The 25,343-nt window shown below is 40.4% G+C and overlaps 1 protein-coding gene across 3 annotated transcripts in view; it reads left to right on the top strand.

The window, feature by feature from the left end:
• The window catches only part of LOC132455344 (protein NLRC5-like), a 227,474-nt gene that overhangs the window by 31,009 nt on the left and 171,122 nt on the right, over positions 1-25,343 (top strand). For all 3 annotated transcript variants that reach the window (XM_060049154.1, XM_060049156.1, XM_060049155.1), the window contains exons 20-23: positions 537-2,322; positions 5,340-5,510; positions 7,067-7,237; positions 11,459-11,626. In XM_060049154.1, the coding sequence (XP_059905137.1) occupies positions 537-2,322; positions 5,340-5,510; positions 7,067-7,237; positions 11,459-11,626 (2,296 nt within the window). The remainder of the gene's footprint in view (positions 1-536; positions 2,323-5,339; positions 5,511-7,066; positions 7,238-11,458; positions 11,627-25,343) is intronic.

Raw genomic sequence — 25,343 nt, forward strand, 5'->3', positions numbered from 1 at the left:
TCAGGTCAAATAGTTTGATCCAGACATGTAGGTTTATTGTGGAAGCATCAGGTCAAATGGTTTGATCCAGATATGTAGGTTTATTGTGGGGGGTATCAGGTCAAATAGTGATATATCTGGTTATGGTAGGGTTATCATGTTATATGGTTCAATCCAGGTAGGTTGGGTAGGCTATCTGAGGGGTCTACTGAATGACTCGCGGTCTGAACATTTACCTTCACTATCGAATTTCCGTGGAACGAAAAAACCCTAACCCGCCAATAACACACTCAATGAATATATTCTGCAGAATCACACAAAAGCAGGCTAAACTACTTGGATACTTGGATTTCAGTAGACCTTCAAGATAGCAGCCATGTAGAAATGGTACACTGACGTGATTGTTTTTCTGTATTTCCAGAAAATAATTAACTCTTGAAATCATTTTGTCCAAGTATACAACGAACATCTAATGAATATTTTTTTTATAATACTATAAATCATATTGCCTGTGAAGTATAATTTAGAATATGTCCTCTGTTTTTTTTCTGATTTAGGAACTGTTGTTGTCGAGTGCCAACGTAAAATCAAGTCTCGTATAAAGAAGGAGTTCAGGTCTGTGGTTGAAGGAATCGCTAAAGAAGGACCGTCAACAGGTCTGAATGAATTCTACACAGAGCTCTTCATCACAGAGAGAGGAAGTGGAGAGGTCAACAAGGAACATGAGGTCATGCTGATTGAAACATCTTCCAGGAAAACAGTAAAGGAGGAAACACCAATAAAATGTGAAGACATCTTTAATCCCTTTACTTGGCAAGATCAACCAATCAGAACAATAATGACCACTGGGGTGGCCGGCATTGGTAAAACTGTCTTGACTCACAAGTTCACTCTGGACTGGGCTGAAAGAAAAGCCAACCACGACATTCACTTCACATTTACCTTCACTTTCAGAGAGCTGAATTTACTGAAAGGGAAAGAGTTTAGCTTGGTGGAACTTCTTCATCACTTCTTTTTTGAAACCAAAGAAGCAGGAATCTGCAGATATGACCAGTACCAAGTCGTCTTCATCTTGGATGGTCTGGATGAGTGTCGACTTCCTCTGGACTTCCAGAACAACCACATCTGGACTGATGTTACAAAGCCGACCTCAGTGGACGTGCTGCTGACAAACCTCATCAGGGGCGACCTGCTTCCCTCTGCTTACATCTGGATAACCACACGCCCTGCGGCAGCCAATCAGATCCCTGCTGAGTGTGTTGACAAGGTGACAGAAGTAAGAGGGTTTACCGACCCACAGAAGAACAAGTACTTCAAGAAGAGATTTAAAGATCAGATCCTGGCCAGAAAAATCATCTCCCATGTCAAGGCATCACGAAGCCTCCACATCATGTGTCACATCCCAGTCTTCTGTTGGATCACTGCTACAGTTCTGGAGGACTTATTCAAAACATCTGAGGGAGGAGAAGAGATGCCCAAGACCGTGACTCAGATGTACAGCCACTTCCTGAGGGTTCAGTCCATACAGGGGGACAGGAAGTATCATGGGAGGGCTGAACAAAATCGATACTGGAGTTCTGAAAGCAAGGAGACTATTGTTTCTCTTGGAAAACTGGCTTTTAACCAGCTGGAAAAAGGCAACCTGATCTTCTACGAGGCAGACCTGGCAGAGTGTGGCATTGATATCAGAGCAGCCTCAGTTTACTCAGGGGTGTTCACCCAGATCTTCAAAGAGGAGTGTGGTCTGTACCAGGACAAGGTGTTCTGCTTTGTCCATCTGAGCATCCAGGAGTTTCTGGCTGCCCTTTATTACGTACTTGCCTTCCTTGACATTGGTGTCAATCCACTCTCGGAAGAAAAACGAACCTCCAGGGAAGAGGAACTTCTCCTCCTCTACCAGAAGTGTGTGGACAAGGCCTTACAGAGTGATAACGGACACATGGACTTGTTCCTCCGCTTCCTCCTGGGCCTCTCTCTGGAGACCAATCAGATTATCCTACGAGGTCTGTTGGGAACGACAGGAATTGGCCCACTGACCAATCAGAGAACAGTCGATTACATCAAGCAGAAGATAGGTGGAAATCTCTCTCCAGAGAGAAGCATCAATCTGTTCCACTGTCTGAATGAGCTGAACGACCGTTCTCTAGTGAAGGAGATCCAACAGTCCCTGACATCAGGAAGTCTCTCCACAGAATCTCTCTCTCCTGCTCAGTGGTCAGCTCTGGTCTTCATCTTACTGTCATCAGAAGAGGAGCTGGACGTGTTTGACCTGAAGAAATACTCAGCTTCAGAGGAGGGTCTTCTGAGGCTACTACCAGTGTGTAAAGCCTCCAAAAAATCTCTGTAAGTTCACAAAAAAAATTCTAACAATACACACAACATAATGTAGATAATGCTATAATATAGAAGTAATAATAGTATACAAAACGTCTCTATAGGTTTACTAATATGTATTACAATGCACACACCAGAGCTGTGCGCCCATTCTCTGAAAGTAGAGAATTCTGCAAGTTTTTTGGTCTTCAACTCCTCCGCCATACTTTCAGCTACAGAAACCATTCAACTATCAAAACGTTCAGCTCTTTAACAACATGATGGCTACAACGTTTTTCAACTCTTTCAACTTTTTTAACTATTCAGCTTTTTCCACTGTTTTTTAACTTGGGAGTCCCATTTCCTCTGGTACTTCAACTGTTTAAGGCATAACTAAATCGATTTTCAACCGTTGTTCTTCGTTCAACCATTTAACAAATCTACACACTTGTAAAATAATATCTAAATGGAATTTCGATATCATTTAAACTTTCTTCAGAATCACAGTTTTAAGTTAGCGTTTTCAGCTGGTTTCATTGAAGACGTCTGCCCATTCTGACACTCCTAGACTGGGTTGCCACGCCCATTCTGCCGGCAATTTGAGTTCACCCTGCACAAGGGTCTGGAGAAGAGCAATACGTTTCTTTCTGCTTCCGATACGTTTTTGCGGGAGCCAATCACCAAGCTTGCTTTTCCCCTTGGCGCGCTATTGGCTGGTTTTACACAATGACGGCAAGCAGCCAATCACGTACAGAGTCAGTTGAACTAGGCCCGTTGATCACGCCTCTTGTGCTGAAGAAAATTACGGCAGCTTCCCAAGACCAGTGGCATCGCTAGGCTGTTTTATCCGGGGCTAATATTATTTAATTACCCCCGAATCATATTTAAAAAAAGATAATAATTTGCGTTTAATTTTTTTTGTGTATATATATATATATATATATATATATATATATATTAGTGCTGTCAGTTAAACGCGGTATTATCGGCGTTAACGCAAACCAATATTTTTTTATTTTATTTTTCCTTTGGCTCAAAACAAAGAAGCAGTAGCCTGACTGCTATGTTCAAGGCAGTATGTTTGTATGTTCATCGTTTAATTGCACTATAGGCTTTTTTTTTTGTATCGTACTGTTTTGATCAGTATATGCCAATGTTGTTATCAATAAAAAAACATTTGCACAAGGCAGGCCGATGCACTTCTCCATGTTGATAAGAGCATTAACATTAGAAAAATTTATGGGACAAAGAAATCAAGGGATATTTAGTATAGAAAAAATCCTGAGTTAACTATGACATTAATGTGATTAATCGCGTGATTAATTGTATTCATTTTACTCTGAAATAACTTAAATGGAACTTTAGATGTTTGGGGATAACCAGCACAGCAGTCAGGTAGCTATTTAAAGCAATAATAAACTGCATATTTTGTGTATTTAGGTAAAGCATTATGAAAAAATGTGCATGTGCAATAAAGCATACAAAAAGATTTGACGCGCACTACGCGCGCATTTTCCCTTTCCCTCTGGGCTAAGCCCCGGATATTTCAGAAACCTAGAAACGGCCCTGCCCCAGACCAACCAGCCCCCCAGGAGAAGTGCATACTTCCGCAATCCACCAGTGCTCAGCAGCCAAGCCTGGTATTGCAGCTGTTTAAGTGGGCTGTGGACGGGTCCCTCGATTCAAGGGGCCCAGAAGTAGATATCTCCGTTCACTCCAATACAAGTGGGGAACAGGAATGTGTCTCCACAAAAAATGTCTGGATATCAATCAAAGGCTCATAATTATCTTTAGGCCATGTACTAATAAAATGTACGTTTTCTCTTTTCAAAACGCCACCTCAAGCGTTTCATTAGCCGTTGTATTTTTATTTTTTTTGCTGGAGAAGGTGGGGTGGGCAGCTGAAAGGAGTCAAAGTGAAACAAATGTTGTTTCGACCTGGCATCCGAGAGTTTTTCCCTTTACCTAACATGAATGACGTTGATGGTTTTTAGGCACTGTGTTGACTTTTTATCACTTAAAGTCGCCGAGGGATGTGTAGACAGATCTCTCGCTTGCTAGACAATGAGAATATTTCTGCATTCGGCACGTCGTGCACTAGGGCGTGGCTGGCTCCCACGATGCGGAAGCAAATCCCTCCTTGCTGTTGCCCTGCGCCATTGAGCGGTTTTCATAGGAATGAATGGGCGCCATTTTTTAATCCGCTTTCCTTTCTTTAATAGGTCCATGAGACCAACATGCAACCTACGATTGAGCTGGGTCTGGCAATAGCCAGACTATGACACTCCTACTTCTTAAGAAATCGTAACTCAATCATTTTTCAACCGTTTACCTTCGTTCAAACCATTTAACAAATCTAGACACTTGTGTCTTCAATAATATCCAAACGGATTTCAATATCATTTATACTTTCTTCATAATTACCATTTAAGTTTCATACTGGCTTTGTTTTCAGTTGGTCTCATTGATTTGCGTTGAGGCTGGAGCGTGAGGACGTTCAGCAGTGTTGCCAGATTGGGTGGCGGTTTTTCCCGCCGGATTGGGCTACTCTTGGAGGATGTTAAGGCAGTGTTGCCAGATTGGGCGTTCTTTCCCGCTCTATTGGGCTACTTTTAATCACGCACTGGCTCGCTATTCTCTTAAAGACACACACACACACACACACACACACACACACACACACACACCAGCAGTGCAGGGCAATACATTTGACCTTTCAGATTCTTCAGTTCAATTAATTTTAGATTTCTGCATTTTTAGCAATACTTTGCGCTTTTCATTCAGCTGTCACTTTATTTGTTTCCAACCATTTTAAAATCTTTAAATGGTGTGCAAGTGGTGCACTTGCCATTTAACATTTCTTTCATTCTTAAACTATGTCTTTATTAAAACAGGTTTTCAACCTCACTTTCCACTACAGCACTCACTGCATTTTCTGCAGGAAATGCATTTTCTAGTTTAAAATAATATTTTACATTACATTTTACATCTAAAACATTCATCCATGTTACAATTCAACTTACATGTTCTGTTTATTTTGTGTTAAGGCTGAATGGCTGTAAGCTGTCAGAGAGATGCTGTGAAGCTCTGGCCTCAGTTCTCTCCATCAACTCTAGTCTGAGAGAGCTGGACCTGAGTTCCAATGATCTGCAGGATTCAGGAGTGAAGCTGCTATCTGATGGACTGTGGAGTCCACACTGTAAACTGGAAACTCTAAGGTCAGTTTTACTCAAAGATCCCATGACATGCCACCAGGTGTGAGTGTGATTAGCGCTACAAGCCGACTTGAAAATCTTAAGTGGGCGTGTCCACCTAGATCAGGGATGCCAGGGTAACGGCCCGCGGGCCGGACACGGCCCGACTGTATGTCACATCCGGCCCGCGGGTGATAAGGGGAGAATATATGTATTTATTTAATTTTTATCAAAAAAATAAAAATATATAATTTTTTTTTTTTTGGAATCCGTCAGTTGGTCTGTTACTGCTGCTGGTCTGTTACGATTCAATAACTGTTCATCACCCATTCTCCATTCCATTTTGAAACGTGTTTAGAAAACACGCTTGTTTCATTAAAATTAATTCATTAATTAAGGCCGCCACCAGGGGGCGCCCCCAACACTTTTGCCGCCCCCAACGCATTTGCCGCCCTAGGCGATCGCCTAGTTCACCTAGGCAAGCCTTCAATAAATAAAATAAAAGTAATAAACAGTTTACACTTGTGTTATTTATAGGAAATGTGTTTTGTTGGCCCCTAGTCTATTTTGTTGCATTTCTCATTTATAAATGTAGGCTACTTGCATGGATCGGAAAATGTTAAGCGTTTAGAGGGGAGCTGTCTCCTGCTTTAGGCCATGTAATTGTAGGCCTCATTGTGAGGCTATGTTGGGGCCAATGCAATTTATTTTTGATGTCTAGGCCTTCAAGCATAATTTAAAATAGCCTACCTATCCATGTGTTGAGTCAGTGTTTGGCCTTTTCAGGCCTTTTCAGTCCGAAAGTGTAATCCGGCCCCCTGAGGTCTCACTTGAAAAAAATCTGGCCCCCAGACCAATTTCACCCTGGCATCCCTGACCTAGATGTTTGCTACAGTCCACTGGGTAGGCTGGTAGACTGATCTATCCATCTAGGTGGACACGCCCACTTGTGATGTCATAAGGGGCAGATTTTCAAAACGGCTTGTAAGGCTAATCACACTCACACCTGGTGGCATGTCATGGGACCTTCAATGTGCAAACAGTGACACAAGGTTCCATATCAGAAGACAATTTAAACGTAAACGTATCAGCGATTCTGATTGAAACATAAAGTATCACATTCATCAGCTTTTTCCTCACGATCCGCTAGCTGCCCGTCCCAAAAATGCGCGTCCATGATCATTTTCAAAACACGGGAGGGAGGGGCTAGCTGGCTCTGTTTGTTTGGAATCTCGCAATGGAAATCAGGGCAACCAGAATCGCTGATACAACCTTTAACTACCGCCCCCTTGTTTGAGAATATCCTAGATTACATCTAAATATATTATCGTATAACTCTGTGAATATATATGCAAATGCATCCATTTGCTTGCAAAACTTCTATTATAAATATAAATATCAACACACAATTTAATAATAGTGCCCCCCTCCCAACACACACACACACACACACACACCGTCCACCATTTAAGGGTTGGTGGTAGATATAAATCCATAAAAATTAACAGTTCTTAATAAATAAACTAAATGCATAATATTCATAGGATTAACTCATTTCCATTCTGTTTTTTTGTGTGTAGGCTGAATGGCTGTAAGCTGTCAGAGAGATGCTGTGACGCTCTGGCCTCAGTTCTCCTCATCAACTCTAGTCTGAGAGAGCTGGACCTGAGTACCAATGATCTGCAGGATTCAGGAGTGATGCTGCTCTCTGATGGACTTCGGAATCCGCTCTGTAGACTGGAAACTCTCAGGTGCGCTACAATTAACAATTCAATGCGCTAACACATTCATGACTCTGGTATCAATGGAAAGTTACACCTTGTTGTTCAGGTGGACATTCTTGTTCATCAATATGCTTGCAATGTTTAATTATAAATACTAACATCATAAAAGTGCCCTCCTACAGTCCCCCTTATACCATACGGGGGTAGTTAAGAGGCTTACAGATTTAAATCCATAAAAGTTCACAGCTCTAAATGAATACAAAAGGAAATGTTGCCATGACAGTAGAATGTGTACATTACATTTTAACTTTTGTTTCTGAACGTGATGTACGTTGCATTACATTCTTATTCTACTAATTATCATGTAGTCAGAAGGTAAGGCTAACTTTAGAATTCAGTAAAGTTCAATAACAGCCTCTTCCTAAAACTTTTTTTGGGAAGAACTTTTTTTAAAATCTTTTTAGGGCAATCTTAATGCATGTTGTTAAACATGGCTCTTCCTAAAACTTTCTTGCAAAGATTTATTTTGTCTTTTTAGGGCAACTCTTAATCATGTAGTTAAACATGCGTCTTCTTAAAAAAAATTTGGGGAAGAACTCTTTTTTGTCTTTTTCGGGGAATTTCAATTCATGTTGTTGAACATGTTAATATCCTTTTGACATCTACTATTACTTGTTGACACATTACAAGCATTCACATTTAAAGATCTAACTCATAACTTTCGCTCAACGTCTCTTCAATTGATGATGAAAATCGATATAACCAAGGAAATATGGGCATTCATGGGCCTACCTGTTTTTATTTGTAGTTAGACCTTTTGATATAGTTCTCCCTCATTCAAACATTGAAATATTATTAAAACTATTAGGCCCCCGCTCGCCACAACTTCTCTTCTCTGGCTGCAGCTGACCAGTGAAAGTACCACCATGTATAGAACCCCAGAAGACCTTAAAGGCCTAGCTGCAGGTTAACCGTAAGTTTTGATTGATGGCTACATAAAGCACTCAAAATATGTATATCATTTATAAAATGTCTGCAAAATAGTGTTAAAGTCCAGTTTTTGGCAGTAACAGTGTTTTCTAACGCCATTCGGCGATGACATCACGTTGGGGAGACGTGGTGGAAGGTAGCCTCAGCCTAGTACTAGAACTATCGTGTCTAAGAAGTGGCAAGAACCACAAATAACATGTTTGATGGCCCACAGCAGTATAATTTCGAACCTGTCAGACGTGAGAGGGCGAATGAGGAATTACCGAGAACTGATGGCGGTCAAAGCCAATTAAATGCATGATCAGAGGAGAATGAGTGGAGAGTGGCTATCATTTAGCAACGCAGCAACGAGCGCTGGAGCTAGTCAATGAACAGCAGTACATACAATAACGACACTTTTATTTATTTTTAGTGTCAGTGAATAGCACAGAGTGAAAGTCAACGTTTGCTTTATATCTAGTGACAGCGATTATGTCATTCAGAAGTACCGGTAAACTTAGTGAGAAGATGTAGAAATAGAAGCCATAATGCTAGCTATGGGCTAACTTGCCAGTCCCATCTGTGAAATCCCCCCCAGATAATCCCTGATTAAATCTAACCCCCGACGTTATAAAGAGATTTCCGATTAGTTAACCCACGTTTTGATGGTAGCGTACTAGCTCCAGTAACAACATCTTTGCCATGTGTTTATTTCTAAGCTTTATTTTACCCATCGTGCAAAATACCCTTCAATATTCGGGGCTCTCCATCTCCCGATTGTTGCGCAATACCGATTTACATTTTGCAGTAGACCTATAACATTACAATATTGCATGGATGCAAGCCAAGACAATCAGTATTTAGCTTACATGACGACACACACACGCACACACTTAACAATTTTTGATAATCCGATATGCTAGGCCTATATATTCTAAAGCTTAAGGTTTACGTGTAGCATATACTAACTATATATAATAACTATGTATTTATCTATGTATCTGTATAATCTGCTGAACACTCTCTTACTAATCACTACTCTCAAGGGTCTCAATGCGGCTTTGGTCCGTTTCTCCCCAACGTGACGTCATGCAATGCATTCTGGGAGAAATGAGAAATAGTACCTACTTTTTCGCATTACATTCCGTTTCGTGATACCTAACAACATTAAATACAATGGATAACAGTTTAAATATTTATTACCAACAAGCAAATTGCACAAATTTGTTGTAAAATTAACACTGCAACACAGCCTTTAAAACATAATATCAACTGACCAGTGAAAGCACCACCATGTATAAAATCCCAGAAGACGCGGTGCCCCCTCCTACGTAGGAAGGGGGTACAATTGAATATTACCTCCCTATTCCCCATCTCCCTCCAATCAAAGCAAAGCTAAGATTTTGTGGACCAGTGGAAGGGTAGCTCCGGCGGCAGGAGCTCAGCGGCAGTCCGGGCGCGGTTCATGGACTTCAGAGAGTCAAGGCCAAAGTTTATTTTCCCCAATTCTTCTCAACCATGGCCGAGATATCCCCCACCACGAGTCTTTACTTGTTGTGGAAGTACCAGAGACGTCAGACGCAGTCTTTATGATGCATAATATCATCCGAGGCGCACATAGCTTTTGGCCGTGATAATATATATATATATATATATATATATATATATATATATATATATAATATTATTAATATTTTATTATATAGATATAGAACTCCAGGAGTCTGCAAACGGCAATCACTTCTCCTCCATGCTGTGGTTCAGTCTGACAGCTCATTGGTCAATGGGCAGCAGCTAATTTGCATTAAAGCTACAGACATCAGAAACAGCACATTCTGAAGGGACTGAAACAGAGGGGGATAGCGGAACCCCTCTGTTTTCTGGAACTCATATATTATGTTTACTTGTTGGGAAAACACCATAATATGTCTCCTTTAGTACATATCCACTAGGGATGGGCACGAGTAGTAAATTCCAAACTCGAGTGATCGAAGGAATTCCTCGAGGATCAATCGAGTACTCGTTTAATCAAATCTATTTTTAGAATGCAACGCATCTGCAGCAGGAATAGGCCTAATGAATGACGGCAATGTTACCAACCAAACATGTAATGCTTATTCTCCATCAAAACAGTCAGAGTTATCAGAGTATTCATTATTTATTTTTGCAAACGTTCAAAACACATTTTCCTTAGAAAAATAAAATGCGTCTCACAATTTAAATCACGTTGAATCAAGGCCTGTAACGGTTTAAAAAAAACAAAAACGAAACAAGTAGCCTAACCATTGAAAATAATTTAAAGCTGCAAATAAAACGGCAGCAAATGGACTATGGAAATACTCAGCGTTGTGATCTTCTCTACACGGCCGGGATTACAGCTGCGTCTTGCGGCGGTTAAAATAGCCGACACACTTGGTTTCTGCGGGTCTGCTTTCCCGAACTCACCGTTGTGTTTCAGGAGCATATGTTGCCGCATAGTACTTGTAGTACTCAGGTAGCTCGATTTCGCTTGGCATATTTTACATTTCACCTTATGATCTCCTATTTCTGTAAAGTATTTCAATTCTTCGCTGCGCTTTGCTTTAACCGCCATCTCTTAACTTTTTTAATTCTGGCGTGCTGCACACGGCACGGCACGCCCCACACATAAATTTGATACATTTAATTTGCTTTGTGCCCACGGCATGCGTTAGGGGCGCCGCACAGACAATTGATACATTTGCTTCAGAAAACTTTGTTTGTGTGTGTATATGCAAACTCGAGTTTGCCTGTCCACCAACCGAGTTCATTTGTTACGAGGAGTACTCGAGTAATCGATTCCTCACGCCCATCCCTAATATCCACTGAATAGTGAAAGCCCCACCATGTTTTTTTCAAATGAATGATTTCTTTAGTAAGTAGCCGTGAAATAAGTGGGATAATTTACTTTATCGCAGATAAACCTTTATGAACCTGACTTATGAACTGAAGTGTGGGCACCATCATGTCAATAAAATCCTGGGGAGAACCCTAGAACACTTTAAAAAATTTGATAATTTCTATCATTATTATCAGCACCATTTGGTTTAAAGTATGCCAGCACTGCTGATTTGACATCTTGACAACAGCTCTGTCGGTCTTGCCAATTCTAACACAAGACGTGTGTCAAAATGGTACTGAAGTATTTGAATAATGTTCTAATGTCGAAATACAAAACTAACGAAGAATAGTTTGGCTACCAAAATATTGGGGACAAGCCCCACAAAATTCCTAACATGTTCATGTTTATTTTGCGTGAAGGCTCAATGGCTGTTATCTGTCAGAGAGATGCTGTGAAGCTGTGGCCTCAGTTCTCAGCTCCACTAGCCTGAAAGAGCTGGACCTGAGTACCAATGATCTGCGGGATTCAGGAGTGAAGCTGCTCTCTGCTGGACTGAGGAGTCCACACTGTACACTGGAAACTCTCAGGTCAGTTGTACTCAATGTGCAAACAGTTACAACGCAAGGTTCCATAACAGAAGAGTTTCAAAAGATTGACAGATTGCCAAATATGTAATACTCTATATTAGAATTCAGATTGAACAAAGTGTGTGTGCGTGTGTGTGTGTTAGGGCTGTCACTTTTTATTCGAAGTTCGAATATTCGTTCGAAGCAGTGTTGTTTTCGTCAGGCAAGACGAAAACGAAAATGAGTCGTCAGACCCCTTTTTTCCATGACGAAAATGAGACTAAGACGAACGTCACCAAAGCCATATAAAGACTAAAATGTGACGAAAAATGTAGACATTTTCGTCAGACGAGAACTAGACGAGACTAAATTGTTAGTGAGTGGACGAACAAAGTTTCAAAACATGCTTTTTTCCCGCCAACTATAATATGCGGAAAGGAAATGGAGAAATGGAGCCAGCTGCTTGTCCTAACAGTCACGCCCATAGACATCATATAGATGTCTATGGTCACGCCCCCATCACACACTAAAAGCCTCGCTCGCGCGCAGCTGCGCCTGCACGCACACGGCACACACGAGTGTGCCGTGTGCGACGAGTGCGACAGTCCGACGAGTTTTCGTCAGACTAAAACTAGACTAAAACCTTTTGAGTTTTCGTCAGACTAAAACTAGACTAAAACTTTCAAAGATAGAAATGACTAAAATGGGACTAAAACTAAGAAGCATTTCGTCAAAAAGACTAAGACTAAAACTAAATCTAAAATGCCTGCCAAAAACAACACTGGTTCGAAGGTGGGGTGAAAAGTTCGAATTCGAAGTGTAATTCTCCATTCGAACTGTAAAAATGCGCTATAAAGAAGAGAGCGGCGAGTGGCTTCTCCTCAATAAAGCGGCCCTCCTAGATCCCCGCTTCTCCCGGTTAGTCCACCTTTCCCCTGCACAGAAACATCTCGTGACTGAAAGCCTCTCACACGAGCTCATTGAAACGGAGACCGAAACTGATCGCACACGACAGGGAGAAATGTCCGCTGCTGCGCTGGGCGCGATGGGCAGCCTGTTTGGGGACTTATACAGCACGGCTGACAGAAGCAGCTGCAGCGGTAACGGAGAGCTGCGAGACTACTTGTAATTTTCTTTCCGTAAGGAATAAAAAGAGCAGCATGCCGTGTTGGAGGTCGGCCTCACAGATTGTTCGTTTATATAGGCTGTGTCCGCATGGACGACATGCGCTCCGCATATCGCGCTCCGAGCAGTTATTGTTAATGTGTAAAAGACAGCCGCACTTGTGTGTCGGAGCTTCCTCTTGTTGTGTTTACAAATGTGTTATCAAAGATGTGTTTTTATCCTGTGCTGTTATGAATTCAGTAGGTATACGTCAAAAATCAAGACTGTTGTCGTGTTCTATGGGGGGGGGGTCGAATGTATTCGAATGTATTCGAATTAATTATGGACATTCGAAATTCGTTCGAATTTCATTTTTGGAAAAAGTGACAGCCCTAGCGTGTGTGTGTGTGTAGCTTGTCTGGCTGCCTGGTCACACAGGAAGGCTGTGGTTCTCTGGCCTCAGCTCTGAGCTCCAACCCCTCCCATCTGAGAGAGCTGGACCTGAGCTACAATCACCCAGGAGACTCTGGAGCTGCGCTGCTCTCTGCTGGACTGGAGGATCCACGCTGGAGACTGGACACTCTCAGGTATGGAGAGGACAGCTCCCCACCCAGTGAAAATTTCTCAGACAAGGATTCAACCACCTGCTGTATTAAATGGTTTAAATGGAGAAAGCTATGAGACAGCAGATTATGAATGTGATGATTCCATATTTAAAGACAACATGCTGCTCTCACTTTGTTTACCCCCAGTCTGGAGAACAGTGGAGTGCGGAGGCTGAAACCGGGTGTAAAGAAGTGTAAGTTTCTGTTCAGTTTGATTCATCACAACACACCAACTATTTAGAGGGAAAGTCCATCCACAAAGCAGTAGGGGTAGTCCATTCGAATCCTACTGGGAATGAAGATGATGGTTGACATCATGCATGTTACGTTTATTAATATTGTTATGAAAACAATTAAGCTTACTTGTATAAAATCCAACAGGTGTTATTATTTTCATGCAATTATTTATTATTGTGATGATTATTAGACATAATCATATAATAATCATGACACTAACAGTATTAATAATAGTTATACCATGGTCTGGGGGGTGTCCATTAATGCAGGGTGTCCATTAATCCCTGATATATGGACACCCACTAAGCAGTTCCAGTCAAATTGTCTCTTCACTGTTCTAAATTAATGTGCTAGCTGGCGTATTGCATCAGCCTATCTAAAATGAGTAACCATAGCAACGGGAACACAGTCAAAGCCTCTGTCTACAATTTATTGCAAACAGACTTTGTATCTCATAAGCAATCATCTTGCATCCCGTTCAACTCGCTGCTTCATGCCGTGGCCGACGGTAACGTTACACATGGCCGATAATTTGTTTGTGAAAATCATGATATTGATTTGGGGACAATGACATGGCTGGTTAGCTACCTAGTCTTGTTGTTAAACATACTGTCAAATTATACTTACTGTTTGTCAACCGTACGCAGTGTAACTGACTTTAAATCTACATATAACGTTAGCTCTCTGGCTTATAGCTGAGCGGACTAGAATATCTCCTGTTGCCAAGTCGTGTCTAAGGTCCGTCCTATTTACTGGAGGAGTGAACAACGTTTCCGTTGCATAAGAACCTTACGGGAGGGTAATGATTGTTCCAGGTATTAGTCAAACCTACTGGCATCAGGGAAACTAAATTCCATGTAATAATAATTCCATAATCAGGAATTAATGGACGACACGGATTATGATGATTATGGACACCTTGAAGGGCATTATCCCGCTTACACCATGGTTACTTGCCAAAGAAAATTAATTAAGACCATTCATTTATATTTTCATGCGTTTTACAATCAAAATATATATATTTTTACAAGCCATGATTTAGTCTCCCTGGTAACGCCTGAGGGTTTGATTTATAACTGGAACAATCATCACCCTCCCGTAAGGTTCTTATCCCTTAGTTATCCACATAGGCCCAATCCCGTTTCTTTGCTCACTGTCTCAACCCTACATCTCAACCCTAACCCTCATTGCTCATGCTCATTGCTACCCCTCATTGCTACCCTAACCGATCCCCTACCAAATGGGACACCCCTACCCTGTGACGTCATCATGGCCTCCCCGTGCCCCCTAGCAGATAACCAGACCCCTGGTAATGTTACAAGAGACAGACTGGCTGCCATTGTCTCGGGCAACGAGCAAGACCCATTGTAAAGATGTTTAACCTGAAATGGTATTTATATTTTGTAATTGGCCCGGCCTGCCAGACTGGCCACACTCACACTGGCAGATTTGAGCACGGTTAGGTGCTAAAACAGCCACGGCCACGGCCAGAAGGCCTAGTGTGAGTGCACCCTTAGATAATAATCGGTTAAGAACAAGAACACTTTAGAAGAAACCCTTTATTTAAATAAGAAACACTGAACCACGCATCTAAAAATACACACAAACACACACCTAAAAATAAATACACACACACACACACACACACTCTCTCAGCTTTTGAGAGAATGGTGGAGAATCACATCTTCTCCACCATTTCGCCAACTTTGCCTCGTTCTCCTCTTGCCTCGCCTGCCCCCTGGCACTCTCCACTTGGAAGGGGTGTCTGGGGTGGTGGAAGAGGTGCCTGGGGTGGAGGAGCATGAGGGAGAGGTGGGGGGGCTGGTGGCAGTAGACTCAACGAAGTCCTGAAAGAAAACGAATAAGAAGGAAATAGAAATTATATGCCAGAACTGGTTGATATGGCCATATGTTATGTACAATATATAATAGCTATGTACACAATATAGTACTGCCAAAAAATACATTGATTAACCATGTAATATTACTAATATAATATAATATCTTAGTATAATAATACTTATAGAATATTACTAATATAATATATATAATGAGTATATAGAATATTACTTATAGAATATTAATAATTAATAACTAATAATATTACTAATATTACTTTCTATATTAGCTAAGAGTTTATTGTTTACTGTTTACTTTTATAGTTAGTTAGTTAAGAGTTTATTTATCTTATCTTATATTATAATTATTGTTTACTGTTTACTTTACTTTTTATTGTTATCTTAGAGTGTATTTTTTATCTTATATTGTATATAATTTAATATTGTGTTGTGTTTCTTTCTGTAAGCTACTGGACAATCAATTTCCTTGAGGGAGTCATCCCAAAAGGATCAATAAAGCCTAATCTAATCTAATCTAATCTAATCTAATATAATATATTAGTATAGTAACGTTTATTTTTAACCTGGAGTCACTAGAACATGGAAGATCTGGATATCATACGACATGATATCCAGCCCGGTCGTATGCATCCCGGTCTGCAGCCCGGTCTGCAGCCCGGTCGACGGCCGGGCTGCAGAGCCCGTGATCGGGCATGCATCCCGGCCGAGAACCGGAGTCTCGGCCTGCGAAAATCGGCCGGGAACTTTCGCGATCTTCCGCGAAAATCGGCCGGGGACTTCCGAGAGTCCGCGACCGGGCTTCGAAGCCCGCGGCCTGGGCTGCAGAGTATAATTAATAAAATAATTACTAGTTAATTACAGAGAAAATACTTACATTTGTGTTTTTCCAATCCTGTCGCATCTTTTCGTCCTCCATCTTGTCTAGGATATTTCTTGATTTTCCGTTTTCTCGCAAGGTATTGTGGGAGCAAGTCAGAACTGAAGCGCTTTGAGGGTGCCCATCGAAAATCTCAATTTTGAGGGGATGTTAGCCCTACCCCTTAAAGCTACATTAAAGAGGTATTGGGACATTGCTCCACGGTGCGTGCACGCGCAACAGCGAGGGCTAGGGCTGAGATTTTCTTTGGAGCAAAGGAATGAGATTCAACCTTAGTCTTCGGGCCATTTTTGGCCATTTTTTTGTTTTTGCACTGCGCCTACTCTAGAGAGCACTGCTCCTTCATAGTATGACCTCTAATCACATGCTTGGTCTCTTTGGAAAGCTGAGAACCTGTAGAATTTTATGACATTATCAGAATAACTGTATCATGTACTGTCACAGTGCTGGGAAGACTACAATATTGTTTTTCCTCCCGGCCGGTTACACACAACTCCAAAACCAAGCTGATTGTAGTAGCCTGGACCATATCCCTTGCAAACGCTACTGAGCCCTAGCCCTAGGTCTGGTGATACTGTGTGTAAAAGCAGATCAACAAAGCATAAAAGATGAAGTCTCCAGCTCCTTTTATGTAATGATATGTCCATTCGTTTTGGTCAGGGTCCTTTTGGAGACTCCAAAAAAGACCTTTGGCTACCCAAAATGTATACTGTAAACAAAAGTGAACCCAAACATGTAGAAGTATAATCTTGGTCTCAAATGAAAGTTTTCCCTCTGGGCTTTCTTGTGAACCATTTAGATAGCATACCAGATGTTCTGATATGTAATGAGACCGGTATAATCACACGAAAATCAAATTTTTAGCTATTCCGCCTCTGCAATTTTCACCAAAAAAAGCAAAAAAAAAGTGTTTTGGCTATTACTTTTACTTAAAAAGTGATAACTGCAATGGTATAAACACCAAACTGAAATAGTAAAAATACTATAAATAACTGTACAAATAAACAAAAATAAGTAAAATTACAATAACAATGTGAAAATAACTATTTACATGATTCCCTCCCTCCTCCTCCTTTCTTCTCCGGGCGTTTAGGCATCTTTCAAAATGTTCATAAAAACAAACTCACAAAAGTAAATAAAAATAAAACCACACACGAGCGCGCAAATCAACCACATGCTTCACACTTGCACTCTGGGAAACGCACACCCCTTGCGCATTTGTTTTCTCAACCACACGTGAGACGGTGTTTGACATGCTGGATATCGTCAGAAAGGTCTTTTCATTGGCTATTAGGATATCTAAGGCCCGTCCCCGACCCTGCTGGTGCAGCTGTCAATCAAAGTATACATGCCCCGTTTTGATAGTGATCGCCTCATTGGCTTGTAAACAAGGAAGTATTGGTCTTACAGACATGTGTGAGGGCTTTATGTCACCGTGAGACCCTGGCGAACACAGTGGATTCCATGAATCGGAATTCAAACCCTAAATCGCAGTTTTCTACAAAAAAACATTGCAGCGTTTCGGTTTTCTATTTTTCGGCTGCTTTGTATAAGATGGCTTGTGCATATACACAATGTAATTAGACTAAAATAATATTGATATTCGATTTCTGTGGACTCTTATGAACATTTCAAGACCCAACATGAAGTATCAACTCATTGCTAAGGATATCCACAACGACGATAAAGTTAGAATGCACCAAGGGAGGAGGTGGTTGAGGGGGGCTATTTTGACCTAAGACACTAGGATATTTTTTATCTATATTCGCTAAACATATTTATTCCACCGAATGGTTGACATTGGATGACATTCCTGAGATTCTAAGCTTTCAAACGGTGTATGACATGACTATATCACTCAACTGAATGATGCCGAAAATTGACCCAGCATGTTGGGGGGAAGGGGTGGTGTAACTAAAACTTGCCCGCCGGCGGGATTTGACGATTAAGTGGTTAAACTAGTGTTTATTTGATTTTATAAAAACAACTATTATTTAACTACTATCCTCATTATTATACTTCTGGTGACATGAATTCTTATGATTACAAATGTTGTTAATAACATGAATATAATGACCCAATGATTTGTATTTCATATCGCTCCTATAATCACAATACCTTTAAAATATGAATGAGTTCCACCCCCGCCTAGTATCCGTTGGTAGCCTAAGTTTCTATGTATTTCATCCAGAAGTATTCAAGAAAACAGTACTTTGGATAGCAGCCTAATCATGTCTTGTTCTCCCGTCAGATGCCTGTGAACTCACACTGGACCTAAACACAGCCTACAAACGACTCTCTATGTCTAAGGACAAAAGAAAAGTGACGTTGACGAAAAAGGACAAGGTGCGTCCTTTTTGCCCAGAGAGATTTGACTACTGTGAGCAGGTGTTGTGTAGAGAGGTTCTGGCTGGCCGCTGTTACTGGGAGGTAGAGAGGAAAGGAGTTGTTAGTATAGGAGTGACATACAGAGGGATCACAAGGTCAGGAGTGGGTGCTGACAGCGAGCTTGGAGGAAACGACAAGTCCTGGAGTCTTCATTGTACTGTTGATGGTTACTCTGCCCGGTACAACGACAGTAGTACAGCCATACCTCTCCCCCCCGCTGGCTCCACCAGAGTAGGAGTGTATCTGGACCGGCCTGCTGGCACTCTGTCCTTCTACAGAGTGTCCCCAGGTGTAGCAGGGTACTCAGAGATACTGATGCACATCCACACCTTCCAGTCCACATTCACCCAGGATGACCTCCTCCCTGGTTTTGGGATTGGAAGATCTGGTTCCTCAGTGTCTCTGTGTCGGTTGTAGTGACATACACACTCTCACTAACTCACTCACTCACATAAAAACAAACGCTTGTACATTGTGAATAAAAAAACACACTTGTGTGAATAATAATAATAGTAGTTTGTGTTACTTTGAACTACTGGGCACGGCTAAAACTAAAGGCTATGCAAAGAATTTTCTGCTAGGTCCTATATTCCCAATAGCTTTTCTGTATATGAATGAATTCCACCCCCGCCTGGTATCAGGCGGTAGATAGAGTTTCTAATCCCAGCCCTAGCCCTTGTGTTACTCAAATTGTGTATTTTTCCTACATATCTTCCTCATCATCTTCATATATAGACTACATATCTCGTGTGTTACGATGCAGAGTCCCGTGTTTGTTTTCCTTTTTGTGTGTAATAACAAAGACAATCTTTCAGTTCAAGTCTTGGTATACTTATGTTAAATTTTAACCTTTGAGATTTGTTTCTCATGTTGCCTTGTTTTGTTTTGCTGTTGGATTTTTTGTTTGTGACAGTCGTTGCTTCTTGGAATAACGTGATTTAATTTACTATGTCAACACACTTATTTTTCTAGAAGTTGTTTTCCTGATCTTTTAGTTTTCTGAGTGAACTTGAAGCATTAGGTTAAATTCAATTTGGCACACATACATAGTAATAGTTATGGTGATATAGTAGTGAGTAGTTGTGTTTTTTTTTTAAGTTTCTCATGAAAATTATCTTGGATTATATGCATCTGGACCCACAGAGAGATAGGCCTACAACCATATTCCAAATGCCACGTTTTTTTTGGCTTCTGAAAAGTTTAGCATGATAGATCTTCCATAAGGTTAACAAGCAGGTTTCACAAAATGAAAATGTAAAATGCATTTCAAATGTAAAATGATTCCATTCCAAGCAGATTTGATATTATTAATTGATAAATGCAAGTAGCCTTGAGGAAATGCTGATGATGTTCCTCTTGTGAATTAATTTAAACTGAATATAGAACTATATATTTTTAATGTTGTGTTTATTGTGGTCATGTAAGGTTCTTACTTCTCTATTATACTTGTTAATAAAGCGTATTGGTGATTAACAACTCAGTGAGCCAGCTGAATGTTCTTGTGTGTTCAGCCGATGATTCTTCCCGTTTCTCCAGTTAAAGCTAAGCAGATGTTTCTCCAGAGCTCAGCTCTCTGCTGGTTGCCCTGGCAGCACACCTTGAATGTCCTTCTAGTAACAGTTCAAAGATATAAAGATAACAGAAAATAAAAGCTTTCAGCTTTTGCTTCTCCCTGCCTTGGTACCTCCTTTATCGTTTTCGTGATGAGTTCCATTCATCCCTTTTTGTTTCCTTGCTTACCTCCCTTTGAAAGAGGTACCCAAAGTGCCAAGCAGTGGGCCAAAAAGTGCTCCTAAACGGTAAAATCCCTTTCATCACTCACCTCAGCAATGGAGCTTTCACTGTCCCTGCATTCTTCCCCTGCCTCGCTCTCAAACTAGATGTCAAGAGAGGTGGTGGAGTGATAATTATCTATTGAGCAGCTTACATTATTTCACATTGATGGTCATACTGAATCTAAATACAAGAGTGTGTGTGTGTGTGTGTGTGTGTGTGTGTGTGTGTGTGTGTGTGTGTGTGTGTGTGTGTGTGTGTGTGTGTGTGTGTGTGTGCGCTCGCACGCGTGCTGTGAGGCTGTCTGCCTGGGTGAGATGTAGCTTGATTGATAATCAAGCAAAGACGGAGCAGGCGGAGAAGAGCGCCGAGGGGATAGACCAGGGGGCCGTGTTACGGAAACTTCCTAACTCGAAAATCCTATCTTATCTGTTTGGTAACTATGGTAACAAGGGTTAGGATCGGATTTAGGAAAAAAGTCATTACAGAACGGCAGGCACTCTGTGTGTAATGCGTGTCAAACCATAATGTGTACAAAACACAGTTTTTCTATAACAGACAGCCTCCTTGAATGACTCCTACAAACACTATATAATGAGTGTTACTACTCGTACCATCAAACAAGTGGTTCTAAGTGGTTCTCGTTGCATGGTGAAGCAACAGGGGGGCGCCCAACGCCCACCTTTGTGGTATCACACAACACAGGTCGGGATCAGGACGAACACCTGATTTACTTCAGTCCATCGTATTGATTCTATTGATTCCTGTGGACGAGGATAATGTTAACGCAAGCAAAATGAACACATATGCATGTTTAGCACACGTCCGAGTGTTGCTTGAATTGAGACGCTTATCAGTGTTTACGGTTGGTGAGTTCCAGAGTCCAGTCTGGGGCGGTGTCGTGTCACGTAGGGAGAGAGGTGAGCATACACGACGTGGAGCCACTTGTCAAGACCAAGATCAACACTTTTTTTTCAAAGAAATAGTCCGATAGAACATTATCAGGTGAGTCCAACAATTTGACCCAATATCCTAATTGACCCTTTCTAGTCTGCAGGGCTTCTTGTTGTTCGTCATGTTTGATGAAGATTTATTCTTGGAACAACACGAACATCTAAAACATATAGGCCTACAATAGAACAAGTTAAACTGCTTATTTAGTTGCAGTTTAACTTACTTAGTTGAGTGACCAAACTTAGTGAGTTGAGTCACTCAACTAACCACATTCATTTTTATAATGTAATTGACCACTCAAGTTGAGTGGTGCAAGCAGTGCTCAACTATTGTTCTTCTTAGGCATTATTATTCTACCTTTATTATTTTCTACAAACTCTGTTGGTAGAGACTCCATTCCACTTTTTAAATGTAAATATGTCAACATTATTAGCGTTTTTATTTATTATAGATTTATGATATTAAAGTTCATTTTACATTCCCATTAAGTTTTTGTTGGTAATTATAGCACAAAATGCATCCACCATTAAGTTAAGACTGCATCTGCTGGGGTATACTAGAAATCAGAGTACTTCCGGTTTCCAAGCAGTTTAAACTGAGTCAGCTGGGAATCAGCTGATCCTGTATGAGTCGTTACACAGCAATCACGTTCAACCTCGTACGCAGCTGCGTGTTAAACTCCAAAACCTCAGTTTTAAGGAGTACGGTTTTAAAGCGCAGCAATGCTAACTGACAGAGCAGTTGGCCCAGAGGGTAATACTGTTGTTTTTCTTTGGTCGTCATGAAAAAAAAACACAAGGGGTAACACTGTCGTCTTTATCAAATGAAACATGAGTGGTGACACTGTCTTTTTTTATCGGCCGTCATGAAATAAACATAAGGGGTAACAATGTTGATATTTATCAAATAAAACATAAGAGGTAACAGTAACACTGTCGTTTTTTCAAATGAATGAAAAAAACTCGTTTTTTATTGGTCGACATGAGAAAAAACACAAGGGGTAACACTGTTGTTTTTTATTGGTCGTCATGAAAAAAACATCAGGGGTAACACTGTTGTTTTTTATTGGTCGTCATGAAAAAAAACACAAGGGGTAACACTGTCATTTTTTATTGGTCGTCACGAAAAAAAACACAAGGGGTTACACTGTTTTTCTTTGGTCGTCATGAAAAAAAACACAAGGGGTAACACTGTTGTCTTTGTCAAATAAAATATATGGGGTAACACTGTCGTTTGTTATTGGTCATCATGAGAAAAAACATAAGGGGTAACACTGTCGTTTTTTATTGGTCGTCACGAAAAAAAACATAAGGGGTAACACTGTTGTTTTTCTTTGGTCGTCATGAAAAAAAACATAAGGGGTAACACTGTTCTTTTTTATTGGTCGTCATGAAAAAAAATCGTTTTTTATTGGTCGTCATGGGAAAAAACACAAGGGGTAGAACTGTCGTTTTTTATTGGTCCTCATGAGAAAAAACACAAGGGGTAGCACTGTCGTTTTTTATTGGTCGTCATGAGAAAAAACAAAAGTGGCAACACTGTCGTTCTTTATTGGTCGTCATGAAAAAAAACATAAGGGGTAACACTGTCGTTTTTTACCAGTCGTCATGAAAAAAAACACAAGCGGTAACACTGTCGTTTTTTATTGGTCATCATGAGAAAAAACACAAGGGGTAGCACTGTCGTTTTCTATTGGTCGTCAAGAAAAAAAACATAATGGGTAACACTGTTGTTTTTCTTTGGTCGTCATGAAAAAAAACACAAGGGGTAACACTGTTGTTTTTTATTGGTCGTCACGAAAAAAAACATAAGGGGTAACACTGTTGTTTTTCTTTGGTCGTCATGAAAAAAAACACAAGGGGTAACACTGTTGTCTTTGTCAAATAAAATATAAGGGGTAACACTGTTGTTTTTTATTGGTCGTCATGAAAAAAAACACAAGGGGTAACACTGTCGTTTTTTATTGGTCATCATGAGAAAAAACATAAGGGGTAACACCGTCGATTTTTATTGGTCGTCACGAAAAAAAACTTAAGGGGTAACACTGTTGTTTTTCTTTGGTCGTCATGAAAAAAAACACAAGGGGTAACACTGTCGTTTTTTATTGGTCGTCACAAAAAAAACATAAGGGGTAACACTGTTCTTTTTTATTGGTCGTCATGAAAAAAAACATAAGGGGTAACACTGTCGTTTTTTATCAGTCGTCATGAAAAAAACCACAAGCGGTAACACTGTAATTTTTTATGGTCGTCATGAGAAAAACATAAGGGGTAACACTGTCGTTTTTTATTGGTCGTCACGAAAAAAAACATATGGGGTAACACTGTTGTTTTTCTTTGGTCGTCATGAAACAAAACACAAGGGGTAACACTGTCGTTTTTTATTGGTCGTCACGAAAAAAAACATAAGGGGTAACACTGTTGTTTTTCTTTGGTCGTCATGAAAAAAAACACAAGGGGTAACACTGTTGTTTTTTATTGGTCGTCACGAAAAAAAACATAAGGGGTAACACTGTTCTTTTTTATTGGTCGTCATGAAAAAAAACTTGTTTTTTATTGGTCGACATGAGAAGAAACACAAGGGGTAACACTGTTGTTTTTCTTTGGTCGTCATGAAAAAAAACACAAGGGGTAACACTGTCGTTTTTTATTGGTCGTCACGAAAAAAAACATAAGGGGTAACACTGTTGTTTTTCTTTGGTCGTCATGAAAAAAAACACAAGGGGTAACACTGTCGTTTTTTATTGGTCGTCACGAAAAAAAACATAAGGGGTAACACTGTTGTTTTTTATTTTCCGTCATAAAAAAAAACATAAGGGGTAACACTGTTGTTTTTTATTGGTCGTCATGAAAAAAAACATAAGGGGTAACACTGTCGTTTTTTTATTGGTCTTCATGAAAAAAAACATAAGGGGTAACACTGTCGTTTTTTATTGGTCGTCATGAAAAAAAACATAAGGGGTAACAATGTCGTTTTTTATGGTCGTCATGAAAAAAAACATAAGGGGTAACACTCGTTTTTTATGGTCGTCGTGAAAAAAAACATAAGGGGTAACACTGTCGTTTTTTATTTTCCGTCATGAAAAAAAACATAAGGGGTAACACTGTCGTTTTTTATTGGTCGTCATGAAAAAAAACCAAAAGGGGTAACACTGTCGTTTTTTATTTGCCGTCATGAAAAAAACATAAGGGGTAACACTGTCGTTTTTTATGGTCGTCATGAAAAAAAACATAAGGTGTAACACTGTCGTTTTTTATTTTCCGCCATGAAAAAAAACATAAGGGGTAACACTGTCGTTTTTTATTGGCCGTCATGAAAAAAACATAAGGGGTAACACTGTCGTTTTTCATTGGTCGTCATGAAGAAAAAAATAAGGGAAATAATAGAAAGACACACATACATTTGAATGTCATGTATATCCTCTTTATTGATGATTGACTAGAGTGTTTTGTCATCGCCTCAGTGGTGCAGTGGAGTAAACTCTGCCTAACCCACTGGAGACCGGGGTTCAAGTCCGGTTGATGACATCTGTTGGAAGACTCCTATCTCTATTTCATGCGAATTATAAAGTCAAGTACAACCATTGTGTTTACTTTATTCAGTGTCTTGATGGTGCATTGATAAGTTCGGTGGTTAACACTCGAAGCAGCTCAGGTTCGGGTCCCCGCAAAAACGTCGACCGGGTTACCACTGTGGTTTTTTATTGGTCAACATGGAAAAAACAAGAGGGGTAACTGTCGTTTTTTATTGGTCATCATGAGAAAAAACATAAGGGGTAAGTAACACTGTTGTTTTTAATTGGTCGTCATGAAAAAAAACATAAGGGGTAACACTGTTTTTTATTGGTCGTCATGAAAAAAAACACAAGGGGTATCACTGTTGTTTTTCATTGGTCGTCATGAGAAAGAACACAAGGGGTAACACTGTCGTTTTATATTGGT

This window comes from Gadus macrocephalus, chromosome 4 (assembly GCF_031168955.1).
Source record: "Gadus macrocephalus chromosome 4, ASM3116895v1".
NCBI classification, from domain to species: Eukaryota; Metazoa; Chordata; class Actinopteri; order Gadiformes; family Gadidae; genus Gadus; species Gadus macrocephalus.